Raw genomic sequence first — 19,683 nt, 5'->3', positions numbered from 1 at the left:
CAACATGGATATGATGGTCGGGTGACAGCGAAGCCACAGTGGCCGTGGAAAACCAAAACGACTATAATATATAAAACTCTCCTGCGCCCAGTGTTAGCGTATGGATTGCTCAGAATGCTGCCCACTTAGTAAACATGACGAAAGAAATACGGATTTCTTTGAGAGGATAATATTGAGAAGTATCTTCGGGGTTGTTCAAGAAGATAGATAGCATTTGGAGGTGATATAATAATATAATGATCATGTGGAATATCGGAGGAGATACTAGCACGGCTGGCTAAGTATGATACCCCTAAGGGTAGGAAATGACGTGGACGGCCGAAACTAAGATAGCTGTACTGCACCAACAGAGATTTAAGAATGCTCAGTCAGAATAGAGGAAGTTTTTGAAGGAGGCCAAGACCTGCCGAAGATCTACAAAGGCCAATTATCTTGCTTTTAAAAAATTGCAACGTCTTACTGCGGGCGTGAAGATCTCTTCATATAAATTTTGCTGCCCGTATGATTAGCTTCTTTCTTTTTGATTTTTACCCAACGTAACTTCATTTTCTTTTTCGTAATTCCCATGTGCTTTTTCTCTCCCTGGCACTTTGCATTAAAGTAAACTCAGTAAACTCAGTCAGAGCTCACTCTGAACGTAGCAAATTAAGTCTTGGGCATCTTCTCCCAGGACACTTCCAGTTCAATTGATTTCAGTTGCTTCACATCACCAATTGATGGGTCACGTTATACGCTCAATTGGTGGTCCAAGTTGGTGGAGGGCACTTAACTTCATTGCCAAAGATTGTAGTGCCATAAAAGGTTATGATGAAAAATTTGCCTTCATGTTCTTGACATATTTTGCTAACGAATCTACTTTAATATTAAGAGCAGAAATATTATGTGTATGACTAGGTTGTCTTCCACTAGAGACAAAACAAGTAATTAAGATTTCAAAACAAATAGATATTTTCTTCTCTTCATTGGCTCTGCAAATCCAATTTTGTAAAAAAAGCTAACAAAAGCATAGAAAAATGTATTCACCAGTGGTAAAAAAATTGGAGAGGGTGAGAAATCAACCCCTCACCTCGCTTTCCTCTAGCGTACCGTAATTATTATAGGTGAGTTGCTCTGTGTAACCTTGAAGTAATCAATGAACCTTTAAGTATATATAGAAACACCTTTGACTATATTTAAAAATAACGTAGCCTTTTTAACAGTTTATTTTCTATTATATTATTAATATATAATATAGTAGCAGCGCTATGCTAATAGGTCATCGTGGGCATTAAAATAAATAAAGTGTGATACTTGGGAATATGATTATTTACGGTGAATGGCAGTAAAATAATTTTAATTCGTGGCCAGTGACGTCTCGTGGGGGTAGGCAGATTTTGCGTCACTTTGGGGTGGCAGTTATTCAAAGGGCGGCCAATCGAGGAGACTTATTTAATATAATAGAAATAGCTACCGAGACTTAGTAATAACAAAAATATCTTTCCATTAAAAATATCAGGTCACTGGTTAAATCCTAATCTGTCTACATAGCGCTTGCGACATCTAGTTAATGGGCAGCGCCATGTATGCGCCTCTTTTCTAAATCACGCCGCTACAACGGGAGTTTCTCACGCCCTATCCTAGATAGTCACGTCGCCATACATCCTTCAACAATTCTCGCTTTTTGATCATAAAATCAGTTAATAATAATTATTACGTTTGTCTTTGTGACAATTATTTGTTTTATATGTTTATATATAGGGTCTTTCAATAAGGACGTTCGATTTTTAAATTTTAATAAAACAAGTTGTGTGTGTGAGATATCCAAAGGGGGGACATGCTCAGCGTAGGTCAAAATGGAGCTTTTATTGTATTTTCAAAGCATGATCCTGGACATTCCTTAAACGTTGTAGATAATATATTTATATAATTTTGAAGCCTTATTATCCTTTATATTTACTTAAACATTTGATGACTGCATAAAGTGTTTTTATTACATAAAAATAGTATTCTTTTAAACCTCTCGCTCTAATGTTTTAGAATATAGTCATATTTCAGTACATGCATGTGTAGTGGTGTTAAGATTTTTTACATTCATTAATTTTTAAACGCATTTATAAAACCATTAGTATAATTTATGTCGACATTATTATAGTGAAATATTTACGATAAAAAAATATATTGATAATCTCTGTGATCCCAAATTTGACAAGAATTGGGCATTTTATTATACAAAAAATGGGCAAGATTAAGACATTTGAAGATAATTCTAAAGCTATTAATTATAAGCTATGTCTTTGGCCATTCAAGTGTGATAAATATCCTACGAATAATGAAACAATACCTTATTCTTAGGTCAATAATTATTATAAAGCAATCATTATTCGAAGGATGTTTATGACACTTGAATGGTCAAAGACATAGCTTATAATTAGTATCTTAGAATTATCTTCAAATGTGTTAATCTTGCCCATTTTTTGAATAATAAAATGCCTAATTCTTGTCAAATTTAGGATCACAGAGATTATCAATATATTTTTTTATCGTAAATATTTCACCATAATAATGTCGACATAAATTATACTAATGGTTTTATAAATGCGTTTAAAAAATAATAAATGTTAATGAAATAGATTATCTACAACGTTTAAGGAATGTCCATGATCATGCTTTGAAAATGCAATAAAAGCTCCATTTTGACCTACGCTGAGCATGTCCGCCCTTAAGTATGGAATATAACGTCGCTCAAACGTCCACCGCGGCTTTGCTCGGTGGCACTTATTCGGAAGGTCCAATTTTCGTTCTTTGTCGCATAAATATGGCTGAATTTGCTGTATGGCGTTTGTTATATTGACTTTGAGGACATCAATTATGTGCGGCTTATTCGCATAGACATGGGATTTAAGATAGCCCCAAAGGAAGACGTCTAAAGGCGTTAAGTCGCATGATCTCGGTGGCCAGTTCACGTCGCCGCCGCGCGAGATAACCATGCCCTCAAATCGCTCATGCAGAACGTCCATCGTAGCATGCGCTGTGTGGCATGTAGCGCCGTTATGTTGGAACAGCATGTTATCGGTATCCATATTATCCAGTTTAGGCCACAAGAACTTGCTTTTCATCGATCTGTAGCACTCGCCGTTGACGGTTATGACCATGGACCACACATCCTGAAGCGGGCCCTCAGGCTAGGATGTTTGGCAGGCCCCCCTACCTATCGCTAAGGGTAAAGGCAGCGTGACGCACTGCAGTAGCGTTTTCCAAATGACGTACGCGGTAAAATTGATGTATATTTTAGCGATTTCTTGTAGTTTTAATATGTACATCCATTTGAATTACCTATGGAGTTGTCGAGTATCGGCACACAGTTAAAGTTGCATCGTAAAATCATTTTTTTTATTATTAATATTATTGAAGTAAAATAGCGACTTTTTTTACTATTAGAGCAAATTTGTGATCTGTGTTTATCTCAGTTATCTGGTCGACTCGTCACGCCGGGCCCTTCCTGAGCCCGGGCCCCCAGGCTAGAGCCCTGTCAGCCCCCCTTTGTGGGGGCCATGGTTATGACAATGCCAGTTTCGTTTTGGAAGAATTATTACGGACCGATGATTCCGCCAGACCGAAATCCGCACCAGACAGTGACTTCCTCCGGATGCATTTGGTGCTGGTGTATCTCGTGTGGATTGGTATCGCCCCAAATTCGACAATTTTGATTTTTGACAACGTCGAATAGTCGACTCGCCAGGACAGTTGTGGCGAGGCTAAAAATCATGTATTGCGCGGAACATTTCTCAAACGAAGCACTGATTTTGATAACTAAATTCGATGATTTTCACACGTTGTTCAACGCTATAACCTTCCATGATGATTTGCCATACACTAATAAACAATTCACAATAAATTTTACAGATTTCACTTTGACAACATGGCCGCTATAACCTAAAACAAATTGAGCTTCCTTATTGAAAGACCCTTTATATAACATATTTTTTTACTTTCATTTGCAAGTTCCTGCACCCGGTCATGAAGGTATTGTGGAGACAATAATATCTTCTATAATTGATAATTTGTAATGGAATGAAATGATTTTTTTATAATCAATGAAACCAAGATAGAGTAGATGTATATATAATATCACTCAGTAAGTAATATATTCCCTTTCAACCTTTATATTACCTATTGCGCTGTAACTTAATATTATAAAATCATTTCAAAAACGCACCCCACTGGATGAAGTGAAGCTTTGACTTAAAATAAATCCAATAAAGGTGCAAGTTAACCAGAAAAAATGCATAATTGAAGAATTGCATAAAGAAATAAATTGGATTTATAAATTCTTTTTTGCGCTCCGTCTCAATTGTACGCAGAGCAAAAGTTATAATTAATTGTCCGATGATTTTTCTCAGTCTAGTATTTCTTTATGCTTACTTCACTTAAATTATTCAGTTTTTGTTTTATTTTTCGCTTTTTCATTTTTTTCTTCGGCTCTGTTCATCCGCAGCTTAAGGCAGTGGAGTCAAACCTTTTCTTCTGAAGTTTTATAATATATAACCGTGTGGCTGTCATCGGTTTGCTGTAACCCAGACCTCAATTTTAATATTATTTATTAAACATATATATATCAGTATGTATAACTCAGTAGCAAAGGGTGGAGGTAGGCTGTTAAGATCTGTCATAAATAGTGCAAATTAAATATCATACGCATTTGTTTTTATTGAACTAAGACTACAATAATTTACAGAATGATGGTATTGGTTAGTTTTTAAAAATCAATTAAACCCTGCCTAAGCCAAACTATAATAGATAAAAAATATCCAAAGTTACATTATGATTTAAGTACATAATTTTAGATAATTTATAGTTAGACGAGTATTTTTTGATTATTCTATTATGGCTTAGTATTCGCAGGGCTTAATTTAATTTTGAAAACTAACCATCACTATCTATAAATTTATTGTAGTCTTATTTTAATAAAAACCAATACGTACGACTGACAAAGTTTAGCATGCATTATTTATGTCGGATCTTAACAGCCTACATCCACCCTTCGCCACTTCTTCTTCCACGGCGCTACATCCCGGTGTGGAATTTAGCCTCCTCCACAACCGCTCTCCACTCACTTCAGTCTCTCGCCACACTTCTCCAGTTACCGGGTCTTCCTATATGAAGCCAGTCCACTTCTGCGGCGTCAGCCCAGCTCTTTCTTGGACGGCCTCTGGTTCTCTTCCGTTGGGGTAGCCACTTCGCCACTGATATATATAATTTATGATTTCTTAATGTTATGAGATAGCAGATCTGCAAGTTCATAACCTAGGGGCGGCTTATGAAAGTATGGTGAAGCAGGCTAGTATGGTGAGGCGGGCTGGTAATCAAGTTGCGGCAAAATTTCCACGTTAACATTATATTATATGGGTACATTATAATAACCAAAGTAAATCCTTCATGATGCCCTGATTTTTTTTTATCGCGTCGCTATTTCTCGTAAGTTGTCTGCTATTGCTGGCTGCTTCATTCAGTTGTATGAGAAAGCCGATTCCTTTCCCTGTTTTTATTTAATACTTCTATGTTCATAACATTACGAATTAATAATGATTTCATAATCCACTGTAGTATTCTGGTTCGGCGGAGGACATGTATTGTAGATGAAAGACGGTAGTGTTCATGGTGATGGAGGAGGCTAGAATTTATTTACTGTTTCAAATAACTACAATGGTAAAATCGATGCAATATAATAAATATAATGGTAAAATCAAATCAAATTTATTTATTTTACATATAATGAATATAACAAATTTTAAATTTAAAGCGTTCACGACATGACATAAAATAAGTGTTAACAATTTTTAAAATAAGAATACAGATAAATCTAAGTTAATAATACAATAAGTAATAAAATAAGAACAAAAATAACAAAAAAAAGTAGATGAAAGCACACAGAGTGAACTTTGATAGACCTTATCTTAAAAAAATATAAAACAACGTCCACCTAAATTCACCCTCACGTAAGTAGAATATATCAATATCCGAAGCAATTTAATTAAACATAGTTAAACGAAGACACAATAGAGCTATGGAACCACAGATACACAACATCCGCCACAGGATCAATAACGCAGAAATTTATTCCAAACATAAACTGTGCCATCACTCTTGCCAGGAACTTAAAAATATCACACGAACTCACACAGATATTAACAGGCCACGGAGCGGTGCGAGCTTATCTAAAAAGATTTAAATTGAGGGATGATGACTGTTGTCCATGTGACGGCAACACATCTCAAACTGTGTGGCATGTCATCAACGACTGCCCTATACTAGAAAGGGAGCGATGGACTCTCAGGGTTCGATGTAGACAGCATAATTATGAAATTGACCTCCAAAAGCCTCACGAAGTACTAAGCAATAGAACAACTCAAGAGCACTACACAAAATATTTAATCCTGGCCATAAAGAAAATTAAAGATATAAATGGAGGAACCTAATTAGCTCCACATCAGTCTAACTAACCCACCCAACCACCTTGTACGAAAAAACAAGGGCATGGTTATTAATATTAAAAAAAAAAAACATGGTTATTACCCTCTCAATTGGCATTACTAATGGCAGGTTAGTTCTGCACCTTGGGAGAATAAACAACGGATGCCCTCGATTTTCTAAGGCAATTATCAGAGACACACAAGCCAACACCACCAAGAATGGCAGTGTTCACATTTACGCCGCGTATAAGTCTGAAAAAATACGTAGCTAAATAAAGATCCCTTCTAAATTTTAAGCTACAGTATGTAAGCATACCTAAGAGAAAGTCAGTCAGATAGAGCCACGGATAATATCTATACAGCCGAAAGTAAAGGAGTCTCAAAAAATTCTTTTGGACTCTCTCCACCATAAGGCCGTACTTCAACTGATGCGGAGCCCAAACGATAGACCCACTCTCAAGTATGCTTCTAACTAAGGAGTAATAGAGAATTTTTAGTACCGTAACATCCGAAAAGACCAGGTAAAAACGCAAGACAAAGCCCAACATCTTTAGCGCCTTTTTACAAATGGTATCTATGTGACCACTAAACGTCAGTTTACTGTCAAACGTAATCCTAAGATCTCTTACAGATGATAGGTATTCGCGAGAGAACTCTGCCATGCATCGAATACTGGAAAAACAATACTCGTGAAGCTTTAGTAAACGATAAAACATTGCATTTATCAATATTGAAGTCCAGTTTGTTACGACTGCCCCAATCTAATATATTATCTATATCAAGTTGGAGTTGACGACAATCGTCCAAGGTGACAACTTCCATGAAGAGTTTCAACATAAAATAAAACTATTTAGATATAGTAATTCGGTGCGATGTGTCGAAACCGGGACCCACGGCAATATAAGCCAGCGCGTTAGCCTCTCAGCCATCGTAGCATAATACATAATATATTAAATATATTATATTATATACTATGATACGTATTTAATGTAAATTCATCCAATGGATCACCGTGGATCTTGGATCCTTTTATGTGTCTGGTTCTCGTGCCGCTGTTTAGTCACCTCTGCCCAAGAACACTACAGACGCCTTGACTTGTGGAAAATATAAAAAACGTAAATGGGAATTATTTATTCTATTAAAAGTTCTTTGAAGAACTTTTGCAACTCCTTTGTATTGTTTTATATTATTCTCAGCATCAAACCATTAAGGTAACAGCGAACTGTGAAGGTAGATAGTAGTGTTATATAAAAGGCATTGAACTACTTTTAATAAAGGCTCATTATTAACTTTTTGTATTTCAACGCTGTTAAGGTGACGCATCAATGAAACGCCAAATAATTTTCAACTGTATGCGCGACGAAATTTTGGACTCGCTCGCATTCATTGAGACAACGTCGAGCCAGAAACACGTCGCTTTGCTGCGTGATGGCGACGGGCCAATTAATTCTAAAATCGTGTAAAGATGACTAAAAACGTTACCCATTTACTTTAAAAAGAAAACATGTCAATGAATATATTATTATTCTAACTAATAGAACATGGTGTGTAAAATTCCCACCTCCGCTCCCGTTATGTATATGCAGCCACGTCATACGCGGCCGGCTAACATAACCCTTACGTGTGCCAGATCAAAGAATTTAAGCCCTCATTTTGTCCCGAGCAGAGCCGCACGAGACTGGTGATGCAACCTTGCACCGAAGTGCGAATGCATGATGTTAATTTATATGGCAACTATCAGAGTGACTTTAGTTTGAAGAGTCGCAAGGGGAGTCGAGAGTGTCCCGCCCCCCGTACGCTCTGGCGAATTTAGTAAAGGCCGCAAAATTGGCCTCGGTTGCCACCATGTCCGCGTGTCCTATTGGGCCCGAATGGGGTCGGACCCGGGCAAACAACTCCGCTCGTTCGGGGCCCATAAGTGGACAGTCCCACAGGACGTGCTCTGCGTCCTGCTGGTCGTGTCCACATGAGCAACCCGACCCATGTCCTGCCAAACCAAACCCCTGCAGTTTGGCCGCAAAGTTTCCATGGCCAGTCATGAATTGACTAGTCCAGTGGGTAGGCACCAGTCTCCTCGTCATGTGTCTCACCGAGACATCTGGAAAGTATAGAAAAGTCTGGCGGCCCTTAGAGGAGGCCACCCATCTCGCCTGCCATGCCGCATATGCGGTCTTGTAGACCAGCTCAGATACAGTTTTTCTGTAGCTCACGCCCTCCACTCTCGATGGCGGTGTCAGAGGGACACCGGCGAGAGTTGTATTGATCCTCCTCATAAGGAGAGTGATCGATCCTCTAATTTGAACGTGCAAGTCGAGGGGAAAGACCCCCGCAAGGACCGCCAGGGCATCCGAAGATGTGGTCCTATAGGCCTTAGTAAGGCCAATCAGAGCAGCCCTCTGTCCGCTAAGCAGAGCCCTCTTCACAATTGTCAGCGAGGCTTTGGTGTGCCACACGCTGGAGGCATAGCCAGCGATGCCCATGAATATAGCCTCGTAGGCGATTCTCAGGGCCCGAGGCTTTAGGCCCCAATTGTTGCCCGCCAGGCGAGCAACCTTCTGATAGGCTGAGTTGGCCTTAGCCACAATTACTTTAGCATGCTTCAAAAAGGTCTGCTTCTCGTCCAGAACGACCCCCAAGTAGGTCACCTCTCGAGAAAACCTTATAGCAGAGTCGCCGAAGCGCACTGCGGGTGATCGCTTATTTATGTTTATCCTTGAGCTGCCCTTTAGGAGGATAGCTTCCGTTTTGCCAGGTGCAAATGCAAGCTTATTAAGCTTACCCCAGTTAAGGATTCTCGATAATGCGTCCTTAGCTACGCGCTCGAGTGTCGGACGGCTCGACGAGCCAACTAGTAAAAGAAGGTCATCAGCGTACGCGACGAGCGCGCAGCCCGGTGGCAGAGGTAACGTCAAAACATCGTCAAAAAGTATATTCCATAGCAAGGGGCCAAGCACGGAACCCTGCGGACACCCCATGGTGGTCTCCCTGTAAATCAATTCAGTGCTAGAGTCGTATATAACTTCCCTTTTATTAAAATAGCTTTGCACTAGGGCAAAGAGGTCCCCCGGGATTTGTCGGAGCCGAAGCTTAGATAGAATTAATGGCCACCATGCGGTGTCGAAGGCACCGGCTATGTCCAAAAAGAAGCCTGCCACAATAACTCCTTCTGAGTCCTCAACAAATTTCTGTGCAAATCTGATAGCGTCCTCAGTAGACTTGCCGGGTCTAAAGCCAAATTGCCTCTCCGAGATAGGGTAGATTCTCTCAAGGTGGTCCTCCAGTCTTCTGCTGATTAACCGCTCCAATATCTTACCCAGCACTGGCAGAAGAGTGATTGGACGGTACGCTTTTGGGTCATGCGGTGGTCGTGTGCTCATCTTAGGTATAATCCTAAGGAGACCCTTCTTCCAACAGTCCGGAAAGATGCCCCTGCTCATGCAGTCAGCATACAGCCCGACTATCTCATGAGGTGCTCGAAGCCACGCCCTTCTGGCAATCACATTGCTGATCCCATCAGGTCCGGGGGCTTTGCCCGCCCTGAGGCCATCAAAAATTAATCCCACCTCCGACTGGGTAAGCTCAGGAGAATGGTGAGTTTCCAACGGCAAGATTGCAGATAGTCTTAGTTGACAGGTTCTGTCATCTTCATGTGCCGTAGGTATGTCCTGTGGAATTAGAGCTTCCAGCAGTATGGATGCAGACTCTGCGCTGTCCATCGCAAAGGTGCCATCGGGGCGCCGCATAGCCGCCATGACTTTACCAGGCCTTGAGCCCAGCTTTATCACGCGGAAAGGCGGTCCCCACGGATCATAGCCCCCCATTTCAGAGACAAAATCCCGCCAGTGCTTTTTCTTGGCTTTATTTAACTCTTTTTTGAATTTTGCCCTTGCGGATTTATAAGCAATCTCCGTAGGTTCGTCATTTCTGGGTAAGTCGTTCTGAGATCTTCTAGCTCTTTGCAATTTTCTTTGGGCAAGTCTCATGGTCCTTCTCAAAGACGTCAATTTTGGTATCCACCATGGCGCAAGGTTGGGTGGCCTCAGAGAGGTTCTACCCAGCGTGGACTCCGCAGTTTGAGTAATGAACGCAGTCAAGTCATTGGCTCTTTGGTGGAGATCGTCAGCCGACATGGCAGAGGCCAGTCCACCAATTTTGACGTCAAAAGCATCCCAATTGACACCGCTCGTCCGAAAGCGCCTGGGAAGTAGTAGGCTCTCGGTTTGGCTCAATGGGGCCGCATCTCCCGCAACTCTGAAAGAAAATGTGATCAGACGGTGATCGCTAGCCACCGCGTCCGTGTGGACCTGCCAGTCCACGGCGCGTCTGGCAACGCCACTGGATGTCAGAGTGACATCAATATGTGACTCACCATTTCTGGTGGAGAAAGTGGCCGGCCCGTTAGGGTCATTTAGCACCGTCAAATCAAAGGCGGCCAAGAGCTCCTCGAGTGGCTCAGGTTTGTCCTTGTTACGTCTGGGCCCAGAGGGGGCCCAGAGCAAGGACTGGACGTTAACGTCCGCCCCAACAATTATCTGCTTGCCTCTGCAAGCATATAAGATTTTCTCCAGTTGTTTTGTGCAATACAGGGTAGAAGAACTGTACTGAAAATACGCAGATATAACTACAATGGAGAGCCCCCTGTTATTAGCAATCTCCGCCACCGCGAAGAGCTCATTGGATAGATGCGAGAGATGCAACACAGTCAGTGCGGTGTCAATTACAAATATGCAAGCTAGAGATTTTGGGGTAGCTTGTATGATACGGCCACCGCTTAGGCCCCGATTGGGACCAAAGGCGTATGGCTCTTGTATCATAATTATGTCCGTATTCTGATCCCGAGCAACCTCAAGCAGCTCGGCAGATGTGGCTCGACCTCTGCCCACGTTTATCTGAGCGAAGGAGATCATTGCGGACAGTAATCAGTGCGGCTTCTTTCCTCCTCAATAGCGTGTAGGCGCGCGGGACAGTCGGGATCGGTGGCCAAGTGGCTGTTCGGCTTCTTGTAGCGCGTGCACGCAGGGCACTTTCCCGGTTCGTCAGCGGTGGGGCAGTCTGCTCTGTCATGCCCTTCTTTAGTGCAGTGGCCGCACGTTGTAACCTTAGCGTTGCAACCCTTAGCCATGTGTCCGTATAAGTGGCACTTTGCACACTTGACAACTCCGCAAAAGTCACGCACAGGGAACGAATTCCACCCCATGAAAAGTCTGCCATCATTAAGCAGCGCCTCTCGAGCCTTTCCAGGGATCGACATTATCATATGACAACGTTTGGTCTTCGGTCCCGCCTTGTGGCTCAGTTTAGTTCCAGCGTAACCCTCAGATGCAAGGCCAGACGCCTCCTGGGTATTGTTTATGATTGCCTCCTTGAGCTGCTCTTCTGTCGTCTCAATGGGTACATTAAAAATTATGACGCGGGGAAGCTTTCTCCCCGCGACTTGGGCCTTTAAGCCGGCCTCAGTCAGCCCAGGGGCAGCCATGAGCCGCTTAGCCTCGTCGTCACTTTTGGGATGCACGATGATCCCGCCTCCCCGGATCTTGCGTACCCCGGTGATGTGCACTCCCAAAGTTTCAGGCACAATAGTTTTCATGACCGCTTCCTTTGTGGCAGTCGATTCTTGGCCCTCCTTAGTCGGATAAAACATCACCCCCGGCCTGGCGACAGTTTTCGGAGGAACTGGTGACCATTCGGAGACTCTAGTTGGTTGAGCCTCTCTACGGGTTACGTCACTCCAAAGAACCCTGGGAGGAGCATTAGAAGGAGCCTGGATGATGGCTCTCGTTAAGGAGGCACGATCCTTTACAATTGCCTTGTGTGCCTCCAGCTCTATCGCCATGGCCCACGTTTCAGTGATTGCCATCTCAAGCTGCTCGGCAACTGCGTTCACGGTTGCTCTGGCAATACGACTGTCCTTCTCGAGGGTGGCAAGCGCCCTTTTGATGGCAATCGTCGCCCTGGACGCACTCTCCTGAGACTCAGAGAGAATACTCAAAGCCACGGGACTGATCTCCTCGCAAGATGCTGAGGTTGAACCAGCCCTTGACTTAACGCCCTTGCCCTTTGAAGTGGTGGAAGCGCTCTGCTTGTCTTTCTCTTTTTCTTTCTCAGGCCTTTTATCCTTGACCTTGGGGGCCTGCTTTGGGTCACCAATACCCTCAGCCACGTCCGACTTCCGCTTCCTAGTGGACATTCCTTCCACTTGCATGGGGTCCCCTTTGTGGTTGACCATGGCGCTAGGTAACACTCGTCACACGTCACTCACTCAACCACAATTTATCGCACAATAAATATTATTGTTACAATAATTACGTAACTATTATTAAACGAATTAAAAGTCACAATTCCCGGGAAAGTCCAAGGGGAAAACACACAAAAGTTTCACAAATCGTATTCCAAGGGCAGGCGAAGGTATTAGTATAGAAACGGGATCAAAAACTTGTGAATAGCAGGGTCAAAATTGAAGATAACGAAAGCGAAATAATAGCGATGCAAAAACACGTCCGCACGGCTCGACAGTTCAGTCGCAACTCGAAACTAATAGAACAATAAACAGAACATAAAATGGACGTATGTTGGATTTATATGACAAATAATATTTCGTTTGACAGGCGTCATTTGCACCCGCGACCCGCAATCCGCGCATCGCCTAGCAACGATCTTTTTAGACCGTGCCTCAACTAATGAACGGCCTTAATATTTTCTGAGTGCATTGTATGTATTAAAAAAAAAAAAAAAAAAAAAAAAAAAAAAATAGCACTGTGGACATCACAGGACGTTCACAACATGAGATTTAAATATAAAAAGGTGGCCAAATAAAAATACACACTTGTATAAATATATAGCAAATGTTGCAACTGACATTATTAATGGATAACGCACTCAATACAGTAGCTAGCAAGTAAATTCGTGCACAGCGACATTCGCACATGCATAGGTAGACGTCACGCAATTTCCATTATGCGTTATTACGCATCGGGAATTTATAGCAATATCACCTTTATTGTAATGGCGTTAGAACAGTGTTTCTAGTGTCAATGTTTACTTGAGCGAACCTACCATTCGGCAGACTCGACAAAAAGCATCGGGAATTTATAGCAATATCACCTTTATTATGATGACATTAGAACAGATTATGCCATTCGGCAGACCCGATAAAAAAGTGAGTGTCATTTTTTTTTCCACTTGCTTCGTCCATATTAATGTCATTGTTGTAACCGGACAAAACAGAACATGATATAAAAGAACATGAAGAAACAGAACTGTGACAAAACAGAACATTTTTGGGTGATTTTTTTTTTTGGTGTGCCACTAAACAAATTCCTTTCCCCAGTATCGTGTCCGGAAACTTGCACGTATGCAGTTCGTCGTATCACACTTCACCATGAAATTTTGTAGCGGAAATATATGGTCGTCATAGAGGTATTAAATAAATGCCGTATATTAAAGACCGTCCAACCTCTTCGGGTCGTATAGTACTGACATCAAATTCATGCCTAAATAAAACACGGTTTTTGTCGGTTTACACTTTACAGAAAGCCATAGCAGCAAACAAATTTTAAAAATCTTCTTCTTCTTCTTTGGCCATATCCGCCCCTTAGCTGGAGCATATGGACACCACGCGGCGCCTCCAAGAATCCCTCGCTCGCCAGTCTTCTTGCTTCGTTCAAAGAACAGGCAAGCCAGGTTAAAGTTCTCTTCTGGCATCCGCAGCACGTTGCCGAGCCAGGTCCAACGTCGCCTCTTCACTTTCAGCGTGATGAGAGGCTGCTTGGTGCGTTCTCTTATCTCCTCGTTGCTCCTAAAGTCATACCCACCGCACACCCAGTATACGTCGCAAACATCTGTTTTCGAAGCTCAGTATACGGTTGCTCTGAGCCTTCGTAAGGTGCCATGATTAGCTACCGTAAAGCAGCACTGTCAGAATGCAAGCGTCGAATAGGCGGCATTTTAAAAATAGTCGATTTATACTAGATTATTTGTTAGGTTAGGTTGGGTTTTCATTGTTGAATTCATGGATTTTGCCAAAATCAGCTATGAAAATTGAATAAATGTTCATATTGAATCTAATAAAATTGAAGATAAGGAAGCTCACGGCGAACTGTGTCACAGTGAAATGTTTTATGTACAATTTACATGTAACCCCCCAGTATGCCGTAAGGTAAACTAGTTTGGCAGACTGCTTTATATTGCCAGTGTTTCAAAACCTTGCATTTAACTTTTTAAAATGTTGATTTCTCAAAAAATGTTTTTTTTTACAGAGTGGAAATCTTTCAAAACACCGAAGCGGGGTTTCTGTGCGAACTGGTTCTCAAACTGCGGCCCGTTCTGTTCTCACCCGGTGACTATATTTGTAGAAAAGGTGAGTATTATAAAAAACATAATAATAATGTTTTACTCTTTATTTTCATTTTCATTAGATATACAGCGGTGATTATCTTTAACGCAAATGATGCAATCAATTCATAATATTATTTAAAATAGGGCCTTGAAACAGTTCAAACCAATCATGAAATAATTGAATCATATACAATTCTTAAATAAATCCGTATTTCTCACAAAATTGGTATACTTGCTTTTCCCTCCACCACCCGCCACGTCTCCACACCCGTTATGCAGGCGTATACCGTGGCGTAACGAACGATAGGCGCTGTTAAAATTTGTGCCGAAAGTGTCCCAGGAGCAACTTCCCAAGACCTTTGTTGGCGTGCACTAGAGTGTGCGTGATCCCTACTTCCATATAATGTATTACGGTCAATTCTCGATGAGAAAAGACCTTCTTGCTCGCCGTATAATGCCGCAAACTTTTTAAAAGCTGAGAAATTTTCCCTCGTAGATACCAAGTCGCAATGGCCGACCGGTCCAACTGAGGGTCGGACCGACTTGAGAAGCTCTTCCCTTTCAACCGACATATGGGGACACTCCTAGAGGATGTGATGGGCATCCTGCAATTCGCCACATAAACAAGTCGGGGATTCTATTAGGCCAAGCTGACAGAGCTTGGAGGCAAAACCACCGTGTTTGGTTAAGAACTGAGAAGTCCAATGGTCTGGAGTCAATCTGGTTATCTCCATGCGCCACTTTATATTAGGAAAAAAACAAATGCGTTTATCTGCCCTCGGAAGAAGTGGTCCATCGCCCCTGCCACGCACGCAGCGCCGTGTCATACGCCAGGTCGCGTACAATAACTTTTCGATCGAAATTGGTATACTTACAATATTACCGAATGCACATTAAATCATTGCAACTTACATCAAACGGGCGTACAGGTTATAATATAACCTACAACCACCCTTCACCACTGGCTTACACGTTCATTTTTTTCTACAAAATCACCGGATTGTTAACTTTCTCAAAGATATCCAAATTTCATAATTTTTAATCATCACCAACACGGCACAACAGCCGTTGATTAGTTTTCTGAATTGTAAGTGCTGCTGTTATACTTTTTCATGTGTTTCGTTTTCGCGTTAGCTATGCGATTTTATTTAATTCTTATAAATTTCCAGGTGAGGTCGGCAAGGAGATGTACATCGTGAATCGCGGCCGGCTGCAGGTGGTGGCTGACAACGGGAAGACAGTCCTCGCGACACTCAAAGCCGGTTCATATTTTGGAGAGATTTCAATTCTTAACATGGGCACGGCAGGTAAACAGCTTGGTAAATATCCACAGCGAGAGACCAGCGCCATTGCAAACCATATCAGACAGTCAGATAAATAAAACAATAATATTACTTTTATATTTTTTTCTGTTGGCAACACTCGCTTGGTAATTTTTTCGACCACTTCAATATCGATTTCTCTGTCTTTTCTATTTTATTTGATTATTGTACCCCTTTGAGTAATAGTCACATGTGAATGCTAATTAGTTTATTTATTTTATATATTATTTTTAATTTAACGGCGAATATCTTTAACCATTCGAACTCCCCTATTTAATAAATGGTCCTAGAAAACGTATAGTATCATCTATCGGCAGAAAATAAAACTATCTGTTTCGGTCAATAATACAAGCAGACGTTATCCATCCGAAAAGATGTAAAACTAACAAAAAAATCATTTCATTAGATCAACTTTTAAAATACAAAAGGACTTAACCCACACAAACCAAATTTTACAGGACGCACAAACAACGTTTGTACTAGGATTTTCGATCAGTCTTAATATAAATTATACATAAATTTAAAGTACATTATGATTAATAATTTGGTGTTGCATTTTCTCAAAATTATACTTATTAACGAGACGAAAGAAAGACAAATAAAAATTATGGTTAGGTCTTTTTTCCTACTGCAGTTCCTTCATTATTAAAATTACAAACTCAAATTAGAGAATAATTCTGCATTTTCAGCCTACATTCTTTACACACAACGTGTATTTTATCATGTACAATGTTATTATTCAATAAACCAATTTTGAAATAACTGAGGGTTAAATCCTTTTGTCTTTCTACAGTCGATATTATAAAATAACAGTTAAATACCGTAATATCGTCTATCTATAACACCAAGTGAACAATAAAATTAATATCTATAACTAATCTAATAACTAATCGGATTCCTTTTGACATTCTTAGAGCAACGTTTACATTCATATACCTACACTACATTTTCATCATAAAACATATCATCTCTTGATAATGGCCTCTGCAACGACCCCGAAACGTCGAGTAAAAAAGGAAGAAGAATACACGGTGAAAACCCAAAAATCTACTACAATTCTAAAATAAAGTGTATAGATAATAATTATCGGCAATGATCTGCTATAAACAAATTAAATCATAGCAATTATCCAGGTAAACAAAGGTAACATGACTTGCTTCATTGATTACCGGAATATATCGATGGTGTTTGAACGCAGTGCATTCAGAAAGATCCTTCGACTTGATCACGAACTGCACAAAGTTTGCGATCAGCTGGATATCGTAAAATGTATACAGACCCAACAGCGTCGAAGCACTTACCGTTAACAAAATCCAGAAAGACAATCGACGTGCTGGGAGATTACGGCTCCAGTGAATAGATCCAAGAAGCAAAGAGAGGAGTATCATCACTGATACCATCGAAGGGAGGAAATTACAGAGGTATGTGGCTTCCAAATTGAATAACATCATCACAAAAGCGACTGAATTAACGAAATCAGCGCCAGATCATAAAACATAAATCCCCCATAGGCTCCAGCCCTATTTATGGTAACACAGTATTTTTTCAAGGTTATTGATTCCATCCCAAACCAAGTGTAATTTTTTAAATATATATTATGGTTGGGCTTTTTCATTGTGGACTGTAATTGAATGGTGTGTTACAGATAGAATACCAGGCACTGACCTTTCATAATGTTTCCACGACGGTTGCACTGGACACGTTCGTGGTATGTACTTGTTGTCAGCCGGTATGCGGCACTTGATATCATCATCAGCCTGAATCTATTCACTGCTGGATGAAGACCTCTCCAAGCTGATTCCACTTCTCTCGATCCTGTGCGTTGCGTTGCCACGTACTTCCGCAGAAATTTATCATTTCATCGATCCAGCTGCCTCTAGACCTAACTGGAGGACGTTTTGTGCCTCTTGGATACAACTAGATGACTAAATTTGTCCAATGATTGTCACTTCTTCGAGCTATGTGTCCAGCCCATTTCCATTTGAGGCACTTGGTATATCATCATCATCATCAGCCGAGGTCAATCCACTGCTGGATGAAGGCCTCCCCAAGCTTCTTCCAACTCTCTCGGTCCTGTGTCGTTCGCTGCCACGTATTTCCGCCGAACTTTATCAGTCCGTCAATCCAACGGCTTTTAGGGCGACCCTGTGGCCGTTTCGTGCCCCTTGGGTACCATTAGATGATGGCATTTGTCCAGCGGCCGTCCTTTCGGCGAGCAATGTGCTCCGCCCATCTCCATTTCAGCTGTTTGGCAACGTCCATTACATCGCGTACTCCTGTCTGCTTGACTTGATATATACTATCAGAAATAGTTTGGATTATAAGTGTTTGTACGTGCGCGGTTGATGAATGACTAACGTTTTTATACACAGAACAGATACTAAATAGAATATCGATAGGCTATATTCAATACGCCACATGTTGATGCAGTAATTTGAATGTGTAAGTGTCCTACGAAAAATGAAGCACGCATTATGCACGTGCAATAGTGTGTGTAATACACCAACATTAAATGAGCGTAAATGCATAAACCGAGAGCAGTTTTCAGTATTTGAGGTAAAACGTATTCTTGACACGTGTGTAAGTTTAGCCCGGATTCTTCCTTACTCGGAGTCGGTTACCTGCTTCGCCTTACCCGTTATGTATTTCAGTTCCCATTATTTCTGAGTTCCCTGTTTTTATATTAATAATCGCTCGATTAATAACTCGTTGCCTATGTTGCGCCTGGTCTTCCAACAATACTGAGTATCATTTGAGGTAGAAGGGAAGAAAGAAATCAAGGCCACCATAATTGGCTCAACCATATACATATTACTAAAATGTACAAATCACTGGATGCCTCACAATCTGTTTTTGTGTTATTTTGAGATACTTAACTACTTTGTGAAACTTTCAAATAATAATATATTGAAGTTTCTGGGATAAAATATCTGCTGTCCGTCATTATAAGGAAACATTGAAAACGCATTTTTACGATAAGCTTATATTATAATACAAAATCTACACCAGTGATTCCAAACCTCTAGATTAGTCAGAGGCTTCACGATAATTAAGAAAAGCTCACCCAACGGGTAGGTAAATTTTAGGCGAAAAGTAAGGCATAATATGGAGGCTATGGAGCTATATGAATTAACAATAACTGTGGAATTCAGTTTTAATAAAAACTGTTTTATAATTTTTTTAATGCATAGTTAGATACTTGCTTTTCCCTCCACCACCCACCACGTCTCCACACCTGTTATGCAGGTATATACCGTGATGTAACGAACGATAGGCGCTGTTAAAATGTGTGCCGAAAGTATCCTAAAGCAACTTCCCAAAACCTTGGTTGGCGTGCACTAGAGTGTGCGTAATCCCTACTTCCATTTAATGTATTACGGTCAATTCTCGATGAGAAAAGACCTTATCGCTCGTCGTATAATGCCGCAAGCTTTTTAAAAGCTGAGAAATTTTCCCTCGTACCAACCGGTCCAACGGAGGGTCGGACCGACTTGAGAAGCTCTTCCCTTTCAACCGACTTATGGGTACACTCCCAGAGGATGTGATCGGCATCCTGCAATTCGCCACATAAGCAAGTC

General features: G+C 41.1%; 1 protein-coding gene across 1 annotated transcript in view; it reads left to right on the top strand.

Moving 5' to 3' along the window:
• LOC147068877 (cyclic nucleotide-gated channel alpha-3) overlaps positions 1 to 19,683 on the top strand; it is a 590,082-nt gene that overhangs the window by 536,276 nt on the left and 34,123 nt on the right. The window contains exons 10-11 of the mRNA XM_085951461.1: positions 14,705 to 14,805; positions 15,953 to 16,102. Of these exons, the coding sequence (XP_085807587.1) occupies positions 14,705 to 14,805; positions 15,953 to 16,102 (251 nt within the window). The remainder of the gene's footprint in view (positions 1 to 14,704; positions 14,806 to 15,952; positions 16,103 to 19,683) is intronic.

The sequence above is a fragment of the Rhyacophila brunnea genome, unplaced genomic scaffold, assembly GCF_057557595.1.
Source record: "Rhyacophila brunnea isolate RB1 unplaced genomic scaffold, BYU_Rbru_1.0 scaffold_24, whole genome shotgun sequence".
NCBI classification, from domain to species: Eukaryota; Metazoa; Arthropoda; class Insecta; order Trichoptera; family Rhyacophilidae; genus Rhyacophila; species Rhyacophila brunnea.
This window is presented reverse-complemented; position numbering and strand designations above follow the sequence as displayed.